Raw genomic sequence first — 17,026 nt, forward strand, 5'->3', positions numbered from 1 at the left:
GAAGGGATGATCGTAAGTACTATACCTTTTAAACCCCTCTTGCTCCTATTATTATATCGCTTTCAAACTGCAAATTATGCCTTACTGATAATACCAAACCTATTGGCCAAATGAGCTTCCGTCGTCGGCGTTCTTAACCCAGAAACTCGACTTACAGCGAGGTTCGCAAAGGGATGCTAGGCTAAATATTCAGCGAAAGGTTAAAATATCCTAAGCTGATGCTGGGAATGTTATAATGTCGATTGTTCAATGGCTCTTCGCACGTATATCTGAAGATACTTTTGGAGGAAGAAAATACTGCCTCTTTACAAACATGAGCTATATGAGACCAAAGCCGTTAAGCTCGAGAGATACGAAGCCGTCAGATATTGGGACGTTGGGGCATGAAGCTTACGACAAACATGTCTTTTCACTGTTAAGTTCGAGGTTCCAGTCGCGGTAGACATTCTAGCGTGCCCTCACTCTCCGTGACATATTCATATGAATGGTGCAATGGAACTGAGAATGTTCCCAATGGAACTAGCCTCCATAAAAATCCGGTAATAAGTTCATGCTCCCTCGATGCCACCGCACAGATATCGCAAGCCACACAAAAGAGCCCAACTATAATCTTCATGAACACTCATTGTGCTTTAATGAAGGGAGCCTTTGCTAAGGCCCTCGCCTGAGTGTTCCAAATGTCCCTTGCCAGCCTCACCAGCTCCAATCCAAACTTCTCAAGCACCGTCTCGACTCCCGTCTCACTCTCATCCACCGCATTACCGTATTGCTCGTCTGTTCCGAATGTCGCAAGCCTCCATAGCGTCTTCCATTTCCTGATCGCGAGAATAGCCTCGTCGTGCTGGCTCTGAATATTGGTGGCAACCATGTAGAAGGAGGACCGCTTAGCGTGGAATTTCTGTGGCTTAAAGACCTGCACGGAAGAGAACTTGCTGAACGTATACAGAAGGGAAACGGTGTCCCATGCCTCAATCTTATGGAGGAGGGCAACTATAGTTCCGCCGTGTCTGACATGCTCAACGCCCAGTGCCAGCTGAGTGAGGGTCAGCCTGCGAGCTTCACGCGCTTCCCGATAGGCTGCTCGATCATGCGTTCGAAGCACCTGGCCGTCACATATGACGAGATCGAAGACTTCTCTTGGGTCGAGCTGCCGCGGCAGAAAATTCGGAGCATCAGGGTGCTCCTTTGGGATATCTGTCACCCCCATATCTGCGGCAAACATTGTTATATCCTGGTATTTCACTCTAAAATTTAGATTTCTTGGGAGTAAAATCTTGTGTCCTCCCTTGCAAAGAGGCAAGGTAAAACCTAGAGCGCGAGATCCAGAATTCACACTGAGTGCCTCCGCGAGAAAACCACCCGGGGCCATGCACATGTCGAGAATGCGTCCTCTCCAGATATCCCCTGAGATCCGAAATGCATCAGTGGAAAGATGAAGCTCCCTTCCAATTTTCTTCATCATGTCGTAGAAGTGCAAAACAGTTTGGCCGTCGGCATTATCAGCTGTTTGGCGTTGTTTTTGGAAGAACTGATCACCCGCAGGATTGCTCCATCCCTGCTCCAGAACGGATCAGTGTTCTTACCACTCGAGACTGCTGTTCTGATGTATTACTAACCTTTTGCCGGAGATCAGTCAGCTCCCGAAATTCTGGGGCGGTTTGCAGGAGATACTCGATGACAATGCCACCGGCGCGACTGGTGCGTTTCGATCCTTGATCGTTCGGACATGGCGCCTTGTTTGCAAGGGCCTGAATACTACTTTGGTCCGATGCACTGCCGTCGAGGCTCATTGCTTTCTTAGCTTGTGCCATGATAGATGTCTCCATGGGGAACAAACAAAAGTTTTCAACTTTTTACGTTTCCAGAAAGCAGCTTTTTGGTTTCTGGAAAACCAGCTTAGGAACGCAATGAGCTTGAAAGCTGAAAAGCATTATATGGTCAACCCCGCAAAGTCCACGGTAGGCAACCATGCACGTCCCAGAGTCCGACTGTCTGGTATGGTGGCCTATCGACCAGTCAAGTTCTTGGAGGCTTGTTCCGGATGACTCCTACTCGGCCACGTCGATCTACAGAAAACCACCTGCTGAGGTCACCATTCGCGCACTGAAGCCATTTTGGAGATGAAAAAGAGGGGGGCATTGAGTAATGGAACGGATCAGATATTGGATGCAATCTGATGGAGTTCTGAGTGGGAAGCCCGGGATAGTGTCCGAACCTCCATATACCTTTAATTCAGTCATCGAGGGGCTGGTCGGAGCTGTGTGGTTTGATTTTCGGAATCACTGGTTCACAGGCCTCTGCAATTACTACCTCGATATTAGTCGCTCTACATTCTTATGGATTACAGCTTTTGCAAAAAATTATATACATCTTCAAGTAGTGCTAGTAGTTGCCGGCTATCCTTCTCTCACTGGTTCAATAGAGGCATATTCAAAAAGCTGTTCCCTTCCTACCCTGACAAGGTGAGGAGAATGGCGTGATTTTTAGAGTCCAGGGATTTCCGTGAGACTACAGAGTATGAGGTCAACCGTAAATTGCGAAGCCGGCAGTCATCCTATCTCTTCACTCTCACTCCCCGCTTTCTTAGTCCCTAGTTGCTAATGTACTTGAGCAGGTAGATTGCCCGACTCATTCAATTTGTTCAGAACTTGAAGAGACTCTGGCACTTCTATCATTTATCTTGAGCCAGACTCGCTATCGACTTTTGGCTCTGCCATTTTCACCAGGGACAAGGATCATGCGACCCTATATACGAATTGTATGCGTGACGCCAGAGTGTCACTGGAAGGGCCTGGTCTTCGCACGCCAGCTCGCTGTTGTTATTCTTTGCTTTGGCAGACAGAACCCCTTTAGTTGTGAAAGCGGCAACGTGATCGAAGGGTGGGTGGTTCTCCTCGATATGTCCTGGTTTAAGCAGAGATGATGGCGCAAGGCTGCTCACGGATGATCCACCGCCCAATGGGCAACTGTATTCCATACTGTGGATGAAGAGGGTCTCAGAGCCGAAAGAAGATCTGGCAGAAGATGAGTGGTCTTCTGTCAGTAATAGGGGATTCCCTTGACATTTACTTCATAGCACATAGCACTAACTCCGCCAGGTTGAAGTGGAAGAGATGGTTCAGGACAAGAAGCCCAAGTCACGCGTTGGGGCGCTATGCCTGACCTGGACGCGCCAGGCTGGAACGGGCGCCGCTGGTCCCCTGCCCTCAACAGGGCCCCGCTTTTCTTTGTTCACAAGTTTTCGATATACAGAGGATGGAGGGCTCCAGGGTGAGGACAGTGTAAAATGTGGTAATCTCACATAAGTGTGAATATTGTCATGTGAGTTCATGGGTTGATTTGCAGCAAGTTTGATAAGAAAAGATCATTGTGTACAGTCAAGTAACAAGGGTGTAGCAAGGTTACGGTGTTTCATCCCAAGGTTGCTAGCATTGTGCCCAGCTCGAAGAAAAAGCCGTTTGGATACTTGGGAGGAAATAATAGTCCATGGAGCCTGATGCACCAACCAATTTTTGTCGTCATTGAGACAAGCTGAGCCCAAGTGACACACAAATAATACAGTTCGCTTAGACTTGCTGCCGTCTTTTCATATTTTTTAACCCAACATCCTGGAAGAAGCTTCTTTTGAAATTCTTCTCTCTTAAAGAAATTTTTCTCTCTTCCATCTTCCCTGAGATCCCTTATTATAAATATTGCCCTGGGAGTGAAGAAATCATCCTGCAGCTCTTAACTGTACCAGTTGGGATTTGACTGTCGCAAAGGGCAACACGCCACTATATGGCAACCATGCCAAAACCCTCTCTTAAAAAAACTCCAGCTCGTCAACAGAAGCTTGACAAGCTCGTGGCCTCACGTCCAAAATTGTCGCACAGAAACTGAGATATCAAGGCTGTTGGCATTGAATGATGTACTTGACAGCGAATTTGCGGAGTATCTCACAGTACTGTGGCTTTGGCTGACATTCTCTCCAAAGATGCCAATTGTAAATAGCTCGTCCTGCTGCCACAGCCCAAGCATGAAGAGGGCGGTCTCCGGGCTTGCGTGTACTCTGTATGGAGTATGGTTCGAACCTGGCCCCTGAACTGCCCCCGAGCTTGCAGGCGCTACTGATGAAATTTCTTTTTTCTTTTATTTTCCCTCTTCCAAGTCTGCTGTGTTAGAAGCTAGCTAACTGCCACTAGCATGAGTGAGTCTCTGCTCAAATCACTAACCCAAGATACCTTCACCAGGGTCTTGCTGTGTGCTCTCTGGGAGAAGCGCCCCTCCTGGAGCTGGAGCTTCCGTCCGGCGGCCGGGATCAGGGCTTGGTACCAGGCTCGTACGGCGTATCGTATCAATCTATCCATCCCACCTTTGCTCGCACAAGCCGCGTTTTGCCCAAAGGGGAATGGCGCGTCCCGCCACTACTCACTGTGCCATCACCCGAACAGGAAAGGCGCCAAAACTCTCAAATCGCCCTTTTCCGCTTTTGTCCCATCCAGTCTTTTCGACTTGCTTTTCCCTCAATCCAGCTGGTCCTCCTCTCTTCTCTCTCTCTCTCTCCCTCCCTCCCTCTCTTCCACCATCCCTCCCATCATCATCTTCCTTCGCCATCTATCTTGTATCCTTTTCGCTTCTTTTCTCATTATACCGTCCAGTCATTGGAATGGTCTATGGCAAACCTTTTACTCTCGCCAGTTTTCCCTTCGACTCTCCCTCTTATCCGTCTACGTTTCCTACCATCCGTCGACCCACAGATTTTCTCACACCACTACGACCTTTTTTCTTCACCTTCTCTTCATCGCATTTGATTCCGTCGACCGTCCCCATTCGAGTTGCTTCAACTTTTTCATCGACTCTTGCCCTCGATACCGTGTCGTGAGATCCGAAACGTTCATGCAGGAGCCCGTTCTCGTTGTCATCCTCAACGGGTCGCCTCTCTTGCCTCCGTTCCTGTCATCCGTTTCCCTCTACCCTACACGAGTCGCATAAGACACGCCTCATCCTGAAAACTAAATCACGGTCGCAGCAGCGTTTCTCTGTCGGATTTCTGCTTGATCCACGCCTTTTCGCACGATTATTGTGGTCGGAAGGCTAGACGTGGCTGGTATGCGCCGATATCATCAGGTCGATTCGTGGTTACCACATTCGGACGTCCACTTCCTACCACCACCGACCGTCAATTAAAGGTCCGTACATCAACGTGAACCGCGCTTGCTGTCCACCAGACCGACCTCTCTCCCATATTCTCATCCGCCATCTCACTCGCGAATAGCTGTGCAAAAAGGCTAGCGTCCCCGCTATTCATCAAAGGGGGATCCACTGTCAGATTATGACAGAGACCTCCTTCGCAAACACGCATTCCACGGCGCATCTCTTTCCGGTCACTGCTCCTGCGCTCTCTCCTCCCCTCGTCAACGGCAGCCACTCAGGTCAGCAAGACGACGAAGAACCCTACACCATCAAGTGCATCTGTATATTTGATGATGATGACGGCAGCACCGTATTTTGCGAACGCTGTGAAACGTGGCAACACATCGTATGTTACTACGATGACCAAGAAGTGCCAGAGATTCACAACTGTACAGACTGCGAGCCCAGGGTCCTTGACTCGAAACGTGCCACTGAACGTCAGAAGAGGCTAAGAGAGCAAAATGACAGCGGTGACCGGAAAGGTAAAAGGTCAGGTGCGAAATACCAAAAGAAGAAGACCAAAGACGCAGCATCGGCGACGGACACCACAAATGGCTGGAATCCTCACGACAAGAGTGGCTCAAATTCTGTCTCCAAAGACCAACAACCCCCAACAAAAAAGCAACGCACATCCCATCGTTCTTCCGCTTCCGTAAGCTCCGTAGCCGCAGCCCTAACCAGCGACTCGAGGAAAAGAGGAGCTTCGTCCATCGTCTTACCAAGCCCTACCAAACCTCCATCTCATCCTCCAATCCCTCTATATTCGCAGGAATTCCTACACCTGTACGATAATGACCACGTCAACACAAATATGCATGGCAATCTCTTTGACACACTTGGCCTGGCGGGTGATTTAGCTTCATGGGTTCAAGATCCTTCAGCACTTGCTCTCGTCGCCAACGGTCGCAGTGCAAAAGATGTGTTCACGTATTCTGACCAGCCGTTGGATCATTCTAAATGGCCTGTTCTATCGAAGCAGTCAGTGACGGATACGAGTATTGACTACGACGGAAGACACCCTACGTGGCGCTTCTTAAAGGTTGACAAGGATGTGCGCAAGGACGAGATCGTTGGTGAAGTTCGAGGCAAGGTGGGACATTTTCGTGATTACTGCCTTGATCCCAATAGTCGATGGCAGGAGCTACGGCACCCTGAACCATTTGTTTTCTTCCACCCACAGCTTCCTATCTATATCGACAGCCGAAAAGAAGGCACCCTGCTTCGATACATTCGCCGATCATGCCGACCGAACGTGACACTCAAGACTTTCATCACAAATGAGATCGAGTACCATTTTTGCTTTGTCGCAAATCAAGATATTTCTGGTGACTCCGAGATCACGACCACCTGGTACCTAGATCCTCAACTGTTTCCGGCTAGCAATGGGTTCGTGAAGCAAGAGGGCCCGAACGATGGTATCCCCGATGCCGCGGCAATCTCGATCAGCAATGTTCTCGCACATTTTGGTGGCTGTGCTTGTGATCCTTCGCAGCCCTGCTTGCTGGCCAACGTTGATCGACGACAGCGGCCCCGAAACTCTGACTCAAACGTTAAACAACTGAATGGGAGACGAAAGAAGAGTAAAAATAGAAACAATGTATCTCCGGTCAGTACAGGTCGAGCAACCAACAGTCGGGCTGGGAGTGAAAGTCGTAAACATCGTGAAGACGAAGATCAGTCTGAGAATCGATCGGTGTCCGGATCTGTTCGGGATCATCCGCAAAGTAGGGATTTAACGCCCACCGGTCATAGTGCAGCAGACATATTGGGAACGAATGGAACGGAGCTTTCGGCGCGTGAGAAGCGTAAAATTGCTGCGGCAGAGAGGAAGTTTGAGCAACTTGAACAAGACCAACAACATGCTCAGAAAAAGAGGAAGCGTACCAATGTGGGCACTAGTACATCCGTAAGTTTCCAGGAAAAATTTTCCCACCTAAATTTTACAGATGATCTGAGTCTAACCGCTCACCTTTATGTGTAGAAATCGTCCGGATCCTCGAAACCACCACGCTTGGACACTATGCCTACGCGTCGATCCCCTAGCACTTCCGCTAAAGCGTCTCCCGGTTCTGCAAATTCGCGTCGAGAGTCACGTTTAACTCCAAAGACTTCTGCTGCCAGCACTCCCCGAATTGGGTCTCCTTTGGCTCGTGCCAACTACGTTGATTGTAGTATCCAGACCGACTCAGACGAGACTGACCCACTCTATGTCCCTCCAAAATCGCCCCCTCGACCTTGTTTCGTCCCGCTTACAAAACGCCTTCTTTCACGTTACCACCATGATCGATTAAAGCTTGACGAATCCAAAGGCCTGAATCATGCGCCAGTCAAGCAGGCAATAAGTAGCATGCCTCCACCGCCAACACCTAAGCTACCTTTATCTCCCCAAAGCGAAAAAGACATCGAAATGAAAGACGTAGACACTAGCATTACCCTCCAAAGACTTGCTCGTCCAGCTTCACGATCTTCAGATCATGCGCCTATCGAATCTCCCGAGCTACCTTTCAAGCCGCCGCGTCTTCCACTACCGTCCACCGCAGCGCATAACTTCCCAGTTCGATCCCCCTCTGGTGATGAGCCAGGCAAACTTCGCGTTCAGCCACCTCAAGCACAGCCCTCGAGTCCAGTATCCTTTTCAAACAACCCGTCTAGCGGCCCCCATCCTACTTACCTGCCACCACCCTTGAGCACCAAGCTGCAAGGTCCTCCGAGCTCTTTAACACCAGGCTTGGGTATTACTGCACCAAGTCCTGTTAAAAAGAGGATGAGCTTGGGTGATTATATGAGGAGCCGGGGAAATCTGACGACTCCTAGTGCAGAGAAGTCTCATACACTGATTCTGTCGGGTGGTCAACCGCCAACGCCTTCGGCTGCTCCAGGCAACTCGACGGAATCTGGGCACACACCAACCAAGCCAACTCGAACAGCTGATGAACCCATCAAGCGTGAAAGCGATACTACATCCGATGTGGTTATGAAGGATGCCTCCTCTTTACCTCCGCACGCTGACAAGTCCTCCAACCCGGCTTTATTATCACGAGATCCACGGATAAATCCGTCAACTTAGCCTGTGCAGGATTGGAAGTCTCAACGAATTTTTTGAGATGTTGTAGTGTTTTTACTTCGTGTCCGATTTATTGTTTCTCCCCTTTAATGGTGCGATCTGTTCGATTATTGTTTTTGCGTCGGGGTTTCGGTGAAATGCAGGCTTTTCAACGGTTGGCGTTCTCCGCGGAAAGTCTAGCATGAAAGACTTGTCAATTTAGCCATGGGATAGGTTTGGGACAAAGTGGCGTTTTGTGGAATTGGAAGGGGCCTTTCTTCATTTTTATTTTTATTTTTTTTTGGGTTGATCTCGTTTTGGGATGGGAAAATGGACTGCCAGAGCGTACGAGTGTCTGAGATTCTTTTATTTGACTGGGAGGTTATTTGTGGTTATCTGTCGGCGTCTCTTGCTCTTGCACTACCACTTCTGGCCCTTTGTCCTGTTACGAGATATTGACTTGATACTTCGCTGTAAACAGTACGATTTCTGCTTTGAACAGAATACGGTGATATGTATGTATTAATGACGAAGACGTAGGTCTGAGAGGCCTGGTTTTATGATATCTAGAAGGCTATTGCTCCAATACACAAATATATTCATGGAAGAATGCTGCCCCCTCTCCGTCCTGCGCGCTGGCGGCTCCGCGCTATAGGAATCACGTGACTTGATCAGAGCTCACAGCCGGAACGCCATGCTATCTCAAGAGCTTCATGCCTCAGCGATTCGGCATTCCTCGCACGCAAGGGAATTTCGGCTTCGATTACGTTTGTATATCTGGTTACAGGATTCAGAGCCTAGCTTACACCCATTGCCGGCACCACCCGTGCCGCCATGGCGACCACTGACCCCAGCCTCTCGGACCCTCTCCTCTCACTTCGCCGCGTCCTTGCATCCGGAAGCCCTCCCATACTCACAACCTCTCCAGACCTCTCCACCGAACATGCGACGGAAGATCTAACCAAGGCGACCCATCTCTACGTCACACAGCCCATTCCGCAGACAATCTCCCTCTCCACGCCAACCCGTTTCGTCTCCGCGGCAGCGAAACAACCGATCGATCTACGAAGCATCTATTTTGCGTGGCAGAAGAAAGATGTTGCGATCCCGGAGTACATCTCCTCCGCTCAGGAGCTCAATGAGGCTCTGAGCAAGAGGCAGGAGAACGGTGAGGGAGAGGCGACGAAGATCTTGAATTTGGTGTTTGTTGAACGGTTGGATCTGATCACTTGGCTTGAGGGTGCGTCGGAGGAGAGCGAGTATATTAAGCCTTTGGAAGGGGTGGGTGCTCCTGGTGCTGCGGATGCATCTGCTGCGGCGGCGGGTGCAGCGTCTGGTGCGGTGGGAGGAGTGCCTGCTGTTTCGAGTGCCGGGGGCAAAGCGGCTGGGGCACCGGCGATTACGCATGTTGGTGGGAGGCCGGTTAAGGTTATCGATGCGAGACTGCAGCAGATTTATAATGGGGAGAGAAAGTTGGGAGATCGAAATACAGTCTTGAGAGGGATTCGGCCGACGGTGAGAATGTTTCCGGCGTGGTCATGTTGCTTTGGACGGGTGGGCTGATATTCCTCATTTTTTTTTTTTGATTTTAGGACTTCTCTCACGTTCGCAAAATTGCCGAACGTTTTCTTGGCCGGAGCCGTTCAGGCGCAGCTCCGTATCCAAGTGGTGGTGCAAAACCAGGTGTCAAGCCATCCGCTCCAGGACCAGGCCGTGGCCTCGTTCCCAAGAAATCCTCCGATTCTAGCTCATCGCGTCGTCCCAATCCAATTATCCTAGTCTCACCGTCCGCATCTTCTCTCCTCCGGATGTCAAATATCAAGACCTTCCTTGAAGATGGCACCTATATACCACCAGACCACCCATCCCTCTCCAAATCCACCGGTGCCAACCGTCTCAAAATCTCGCGTGTTCTTCATTCTCTCCACGACTCTTCCAGCGCCACAGCCGCCAAGCCAAATACTTCCCGCAGCGGAACGGTCTTCATCCTCGTTGACAGCACTGCTGATTTCAAGCCTGAATACTGGAATAATGTCGTCGCTGTTTTCACTACCGGCCAAACATGGCAGTTTAAGTCGTACAAGTGGTCGTCACCACCGGATCTTTTCAAGCATGTGACGGGTATATTTGTGGGCTGGAGAGGAGAGGAGGTTCCCAGGGAGGTCAAGGGATGGGGACGTGGTGTGCGTACGTTCGCAGTTGAGCGCTGGGATGAAAAGAGTGCGAATGTAAATGGACCTGCGATTGGTGGGCGGACAAGATGGAGAGATAGAGAGGTTGTCGAGGGTATATGGGGTGCCATTGAGGAAGGAATGAAAGCTAGAGGCTGGGGCTCGAAGTGACCTACCAAGCCGGAGACTATTGATACAATATTTCTTTTTACTTATTCCATCCCGGTGGTTATGCTTGATTGCGTGTGTGTATTGCCTGGAGTGATTAGGCGTTGATCTTTGAAATCTTGGGAAAATGTTGTCCTTCAGACTTACATTGTATGCCTTCTGAAATGTGTGATTTGGGATTATTTTATTTGATAACAGCGCTAAGCTTGTTTAAAAATTTCATAATTGAAAAGCCATACCAAGTTCTCCACAAATCCTCCATTGTTATGCATCGCTTCGCTAATCTCCTTTGCTATTGACTCTATATATCCTCGGACATGTAATGGGAAAGCTCAGTGCTTGACCTTGTCTGCGACAAACAGGTCTTACCATAATATCAAGATAGCCGTTGAGAGGCTCCCTGCTATAGAAGTGACAAATAAGTCTAACTCCGCATCCTGAAAAGGCCCATATGAAAGGATTTCCCCAACCATCAAACTGCCAACAGAAGGGAGGTCCCCTTTGTGACCAAACAAGGCAGTACTCCATAAAAGCTTCCGATCTCTATTTTCAAGAGAAAGAGGGATGAGTAGCGTACACCAGCATGCAGTCCAGAAGCGACATATCGAGTGGTTGGACGTCTCGCGCCTCGTCCATCGGATTGCAAATACTATCCAGGATCAGGGAAAAAAGAAAAAAGTGATAGCTGCAGACAGAAGTTCACCTCCATGACTGCCAGGGATGGCAGAGTTTGTGAGTTGAATGGATCAATATTAATATATGCAATATATGAAAACAGGGGGAGAAAAGGACTGACGGAGAATAATAAACACATAGATGGATAGTATTGATTATATCTGCTATAGTGAAAAGCGAAAGAAAATGTTCAAACGCCATCCAAATGCTCTAATCATTCTGACTCTGCCAGTATTAGGAATTAGCAGAATGAGAAAAGAACAGGTCGGAAAATTATGTGGCATAAGAGACAGACAGAAAAGAGAAGTGAGATAGAAGAGAAATCGTCAACATGTCATGCGTCTATTAAAAGAGAAAAGCAAACCACGAAAGTACACCATGGAAAGGCCGCTGGAGGAGGCTAGAAATTGTGGACTGGGCTATGCGAAGCAGCAGATAAGTTCAAAATAGAGCTGTAAAACAGAAAAAGTATCTTCGGAAATGAGGGGAAAACGACAAAGAAAAGGCCTTTTTTCGCACGAGCTGTTGCTTGCTGGCTGACGTTTTCGAACTGACCCGCCCATCGCTTCCATCCGAACCCAAACAAAAAAAAAAAAAAAAAAAAAAAAAAGGAAAAGGAGAATAGTCTAAAGAAAAATAAATCAAATATGCCAGATACATGCTTTATTCCACGGCCGTCAACTCGAGAAGAAATGAAAAAGAGAGGAAAAAAGAAAAGAAAAAGTGCCAAAATGGAAAACAGGCAAGAGATTAAAATTATTTAAGAGGTCTGAAAAATGCCTAACGACCTCGGATACCGAATGAAGCCCATGACAAAAATCACGAAATGGGATGATCAAAAGTAGATTTCTCAGAGACAGAGATAGGAGCGTAACCTAGTGGTACCCGTGTTCCTTCCAGGAGAGCTGATTCTTCATGTCCGTAAATGCATCCGTCCGATTTCAAGGGCCGCAATAATGGAGTCACAAAAGTGGCTGTCGGCAGCGGTGGTGAGTCGCAAGGCCAACAGATATAGTCAAGTGTGGTCCCTTTGGCCTGGATAGGGGAAAACGTAGAGATTCGGTGTCAAAGACAAACAAAACACGTCCAATCGTTGTAGCGCATAGATCTTTCGTCATATACTCATTTACTGAATTCCAATTAAGTCTATAGGTTGGTATGTCGTTCTCTCATCCAATTGACGAAGGAGATGCTTTTGTAAGCTTTTATACGAAGCGCTCCGTCGGCCAAAATCAGATAAAATGAAATGCAAAGCGATATGGAATGGCAAAACGACTCGACGTGGTCAATGTCATGACCTCGCAGATCGGCTCATCGAACGCTCAGGGACGGGGGCTGGAGTAGGGGAATACGATCGACCAGAGCTGTTCACATCAAAGTCGTGCTCCTGCAAGATGTTTGCGTATCGTGGGTCACGGACAAATTTCGGAACAGAATCCTATATTCCAGGTTGTTAAAATCCAACGAATCAAGAGACAAACGCCGAAAGGCAGGACCTACACTCGACATCAATTTGAAGACGGAGACTTGAGCAAGTTCAAACAAGCTCACAACCTCCGTCAAACTCTCAATCATCGCTTCGTCATCTCCAACGGCTCTGGTCATACGGCTAGCGAGGCTATTTCGGAGAGCGTGCTCAATGTTGAGTTCACAAGGAGAGCCGGGTGCAAGGAAGGCATTGTATAATCCTAGATAAAAAATCAGAAACTGTTCTTCATTCGACGCAAAGCACTACGAAAGAAAAACTCACCGTAGGCACTAGCCAAGGTTTCCCGGACGGCATCCATCCTAGAGAATGTTCCAGCTCTCTCTGCACGATGATAATCGGCTGTGAAGGTCGAGACATCAAGGTAAAAAGCCAGGTTCTCCTCGCAAAGAGAATCTCGAAGGAATTCACGAAATAACAGCCTCAGAGCTGCATCTTGTAGAATGTGATTCAGACGGGCATTATTTGAATCACGAGGCACAACGCGACCGTCAATGGAGGTAGGAGTGACTTTGTCTCGTGCGATCCAGCCACAGACCCGTTGGCCATGCTCTGTTATGCCATAGATGGCATGCTTCGTGGGTTGGAAGGATGTTGCCCCAGGATGCTGTAGCATATAACCCTTATCTTCTGCGATGGCATAAATCAAATTATATTTCACAAACATCACTGCAATTTCGTAAGTTTCACGATTATCACTCGCAGTGCAGCAATCTAATATCCAATCCACTGCAGCCTTGCCGGTGAAACTGTTTTGAATGACCTTGTCTCCGACCTTGCGCTCTTTCGCCATTTTGACTCCCGTGGTGCCGTTTGCGTAGTCACTCACAGAATCGGAATCCGAACTGGATACGGTATTCTTGAGATTTGGCCCATCAACTCCAGCAAAGCGACGAAAGATAACCTCGATTGTCGCCCGGTCTCTTGATAGTTGGTCCGTTTGACTATCGCGTTCCAAGATGACCAACTGCATAGTATTGCGGGGGGATTCAAGGACATCCATGACATGGCGAGCAGTGATGCCATTTCTTTGGCAAAAGCGGTGGAGAATGTGGATACCTTTTGGCGTCAGCTGGAATAGAGCGCCCTTGAGAGGAAACTGAGCGGTTACGCGACCGTCGACAGGCTCGATGAAGCGAGCATCCACGAACCGCTGACACACGGAGCGAGCCATCTCCCTGGCCATGGAAAAGGTGGTAGTGGTCGTTGTCGTGACGATGCGGGAGGGGTCCTTGGGGTCAGGCATGCGGTTAGACTGAGAGAATTTCAGCGAACCCAGGTTGTTGATGGCCTCCTCGGACATGAAGGTGTGGTCGAACTTTGAGAACCGCACACGGTGGCTCTCCAGCTTCAGGCTGACCATCAGCGTCGAGAAGAGGTCCTTGAAATCCCGGCTGAAGGGCCGGTCGTCGCTGGTCATACGCAGAAGGCGCGACGAAGTCTGATGCATTTTGGCGCTTGGCATCTGAGATGTGTCTGCACTGTGTGCCTGAAGCGTATTCCGCCTATTTGAGATGGACGGATTGCTATGATTTCTTTGACTATAAGTTGGAGAGGCTGGTTGGTCAGGCAGGGGCCCAGTATGTGCAGGATCCCCGTTGCTTTCCGTCTGGAGCGGGAAACGAGAACCAAGATGATCCGCGACACCACCACGACCACTCTCGTTGCTGTTACCGCTCCTCCCGCCGTTGATATCTGGAAAGTACTCAGTCGGTGGCGAAGTAGCGGTTGGCGATAGCTTCAAATTGTTGCCGCCGGAGAAGGCTGGAGCGGACCGGACAGGAGGATTGGACGAGCCACCAAGAGAAACAAGGTTATTCAGCGCAGAAGAGGTCTTCTCCAGGGCAATTGCAGCCAGAGAACGTCGACTGAAGCGCGATATCGAGGCGGCTCGGTGATGCGAAGCAGATGTGCAATTACTACTGTTATCTAGAGGGATGTAAGAACGATGAGAATGAGGCAGAGTGTTGGATCCTTCCCGGTATTTGTCGAGGGCGGAACGAGAGCTCATTGAAAGGTCGGGAAGTGGATAATGAGAGAAAAGGGAGAAGTGGTCAAGGCCAGGGCCGTGGTCTTTGATGTCAAGGAAAAGGAAAAATGCAAATCGGTTCTTATGGGAAAGGGGGAAAGAAAAAAAAGGCTTTTTCTCCAATGAGATCAGCGACATACAGCAGTAGACTGGAGGGGGGCCAGGATCATACTCCGTAGTAATTCTAAAGAATAATGGAGAGGACCAGAAATAAAATCAAAGAGAAAAACAAGATTACGGGTAAATAATATTAAAACCTAAATTGAGTTTATTATTATGGAGAATCGATATCTGGGCATCAAAAGTATATCGCGACAGCGCCGGTCTATGGGCAGCAGGGAGAGGAGCCAGGAGCAGGAAGAGTAGATGATGGAGCAGCGGCAGGTTAAGTCTGCCCGGGAGACGTGAAAACAGACACAGGCAGGATGGGCAGGACGGACAGGCAGCGCAGTAAGACGCAGCAGAGCAGCATGGAAGGTCTAACAAAACCCCAGCTGCAGACAGCAACAGCAACAGTGACAGTGACAGTAACAACCGCAACAACAACAACAACAAAAAAAAAAAAATGCTGGCGAAAAAAGCAAAGAAAGAAAAAGAATGATGCAGGAGTGGAGCTTTCCATACATCAGAGTTACATACATACAAAATGTTCCGTCCATACAGATTTCCAGACTGAAGAATTTCTGTATTGTGGCCTGGTAAGATTACCTGCCCCCATCCAGTCTCTGTCCATCGCACCGCAATTTATTACGCGCCTGTAATACCATCTCTTGTACTGTACCGGCTCTCCAAGCATGTATTTTTCGATTATCCCCGCTGCCAAGGGATCTGCCTTGATGATCAGCCCAACACATGTCAGGTGCTGGCTGAGCGAGGGCCGGAGCGCAACGCCGTCTTCTTCCCAGGCGGCCTCTTTCGCATCGTCTTTGTCCAGTTCGGGCACGCTCGCTGGGGGGGAGCACTCCTGAGTGCCCACAACGCACGGCACACACGCTCAAGTTACAGGCAGGCAAGGCTAGACCGTGAGTTGTTGGCTCCTCCGTGCACAATTCGGGAGTTCAACAGATCAACCGACTGCTCTCCAAAGAGTAACTAGAGATGTGATTGGCCGGAGTGCGCCTCTGGGTCACACAGGACAGAGCGACATGATTCCGGCTGGTCAGTGAATTGTCGCATGGGCCAACTCCTACGACTCATGGATGCTGCGTCTGCAGAAATAAATAAAAATAAAATAAAATCATGAAATGTCCGGCAGCAATGTGCCATTCACACACGTACGGAATGGAGTAGTGTACAACTCCCAGTGCACTGCAATGTCACCGGAGAGAGCAACTATGTTGTCTCCCAGAAGCCAGTGACCAAGTGACAGCGAATCCAAAAAGGGTGGATGAAGGAGTTGTCAGGCCAAGCGTGTGCAATTCTAAGAGATGGTGATTCGGTGTCTTCTTCAGGTCGAGCTGAGGTCCTCTTACTCTTTTTTTTTTTCTTTTTCCTTTTTTTTTTTTTTTTTTTTTTTCTCTTGTTGCACTCTCTTGTCTTTGTCCGTGCTGTCGAAATGACAGGACAGGACAGCAGACAGTTCAGGCGCGTATTTACTCTGTATTACGCGGTACACTTGCGACAGGACTGGTCACATTTCGGCCGGGTTACAAGCCCTACTGCGAACCCCAAGGGCCCGACCCACCAGCAAGCCAACAGCCACGCGCCCCGAGCACGAGATGGCACAGGGATGGCGCTGCATGCAAGGCGAAAACGTGGCTCACCAGTTCTCTTTGGGTTTAGTCCGCGCAAGTCCATCTGAGTGGCCGATCTGATTGGTATCGCCAGAGCCTTCTGAAGCTCCAGATCGTTCACGGTTACATCAAGGAGACAAACTCCCTCGTTCACTTCTTGCAGGTTCAAAAGTGGGAAACAGTGCCGCGGTACTAAATAAGGCTGCCTCCCTTCAACTCAAACCCAAATTCAGCCAGTGTCAGAGCCGTCCTAAGAGAGGTTGCGTGTTGCTTACTTCGGCGTCCTCCGTCCACTAGTGTTCTTAAAACCAGTGGATTACGGAATAGTCGAGGTCAAATTGCTCACTAGTTTATTCGATTTGATTTTAAACTTTTTTTTTTTTTTTTTTTTTTTTTTTTTCCCCAAGAAGCGACCTTGCCGCTCACCTTCAGCCTTTTTCCTTGCTCCTTTGCCCCAGCGCCGGACGATTCTGACAACAATCCGATCCACCAATCACTCTTCGCCAGCCCTCCGCCCCACCGTCTTAAAACACGACATGGTGCCAACTT

The 17,026-nt window shown here is 49.0% G+C and overlaps 5 protein-coding genes across 5 annotated transcripts; 3 read left to right on the top strand and 2 right to left on the bottom strand.

Moving 5' to 3' along the window:
* Positions 1-342: 342 nt before the first annotated feature.
* On the bottom strand, positions 343-1,829 carry D8B26_004278 (uncharacterized protein). The gene is made up of 2 exons (XM_066124438.1): positions 1,617-1,829; positions 343-1,555 (listed from the first exon to the last, which is right to left on the bottom strand). The coding sequence occupies exons 1-2, from the start codon at positions 1,824-1,826 to the stop codon at positions 623-625; spliced, it is 1,143 nt and encodes a 380-aa protein (XP_065980519.1). The 5' UTR covers positions 1,827-1,829; the 3' UTR covers positions 343-622.
* A 2,558-nt stretch (positions 1,830-4,387) lies between these two features.
* Positions 4,388-4,861, top strand: D8B26_004279 (uncharacterized protein; the record flags this gene model as incomplete). The annotated part of the gene is made up of 1 exon (XM_066124439.1): positions 4,388-4,861. The coding sequence occupies one exon, from the start codon at positions 4,388-4,390 to the stop codon at positions 4,859-4,861; it is 474 nt and encodes a 157-aa protein (XP_065980520.1).
* Positions 4,862-4,943: 82 nt separating this feature from the next.
* Positions 4,944-8,771, top strand: D8B26_004280 (uncharacterized protein). Its single transcript, XM_003065087.2, has 2 exons — positions 4,944-7,078; positions 7,154-8,771. The coding sequence occupies exons 1-2, from the start codon at positions 5,312-5,314 to the stop codon at positions 8,237-8,239; spliced, it is 2,853 nt and encodes a 950-aa protein (XP_003065133.2). The 5' UTR covers positions 4,944-5,311; the 3' UTR covers positions 8,240-8,771.
* A 179-nt stretch (positions 8,772-8,950) lies between these two features.
* Positions 8,951-10,789, top strand: CDC73 (accessory factor associated with RNA polymerase II). The gene is made up of 2 exons (XM_003065088.2): positions 8,951-9,730; positions 9,808-10,789. The coding sequence occupies exons 1-2, from the start codon at positions 9,050-9,052 to the stop codon at positions 10,555-10,557; spliced, it is 1,431 nt and encodes a 476-aa protein (XP_003065134.2). The 5' UTR covers positions 8,951-9,049; the 3' UTR covers positions 10,558-10,789.
* Positions 10,790-12,520: 1,731 nt separating this feature from the next.
* D8B26_004282 (uncharacterized protein) lies at positions 12,521-14,726 on the bottom strand (the record flags this gene model as incomplete). Its single annotated transcript, XM_003065089.1, has 3 exons — positions 12,521-12,667; positions 12,730-12,917; positions 12,980-14,726. The coding sequence occupies 3 exons, from the start codon at positions 14,724-14,726 to the stop codon at positions 12,521-12,523; spliced, it is 2,082 nt and encodes a 693-aa protein (XP_003065135.1).
* Positions 14,727-17,026: the final 2,300 nt, after the last annotated feature.

This window comes from Coccidioides posadasii, chromosome 2, assembly GCF_018416015.2.
Source record: "Coccidioides posadasii str. Silveira chromosome 2, complete sequence".
NCBI classification, from domain to species: domain Eukaryota; kingdom Fungi; phylum Ascomycota; class Eurotiomycetes; order Onygenales; family Onygenaceae; genus Coccidioides; species Coccidioides posadasii.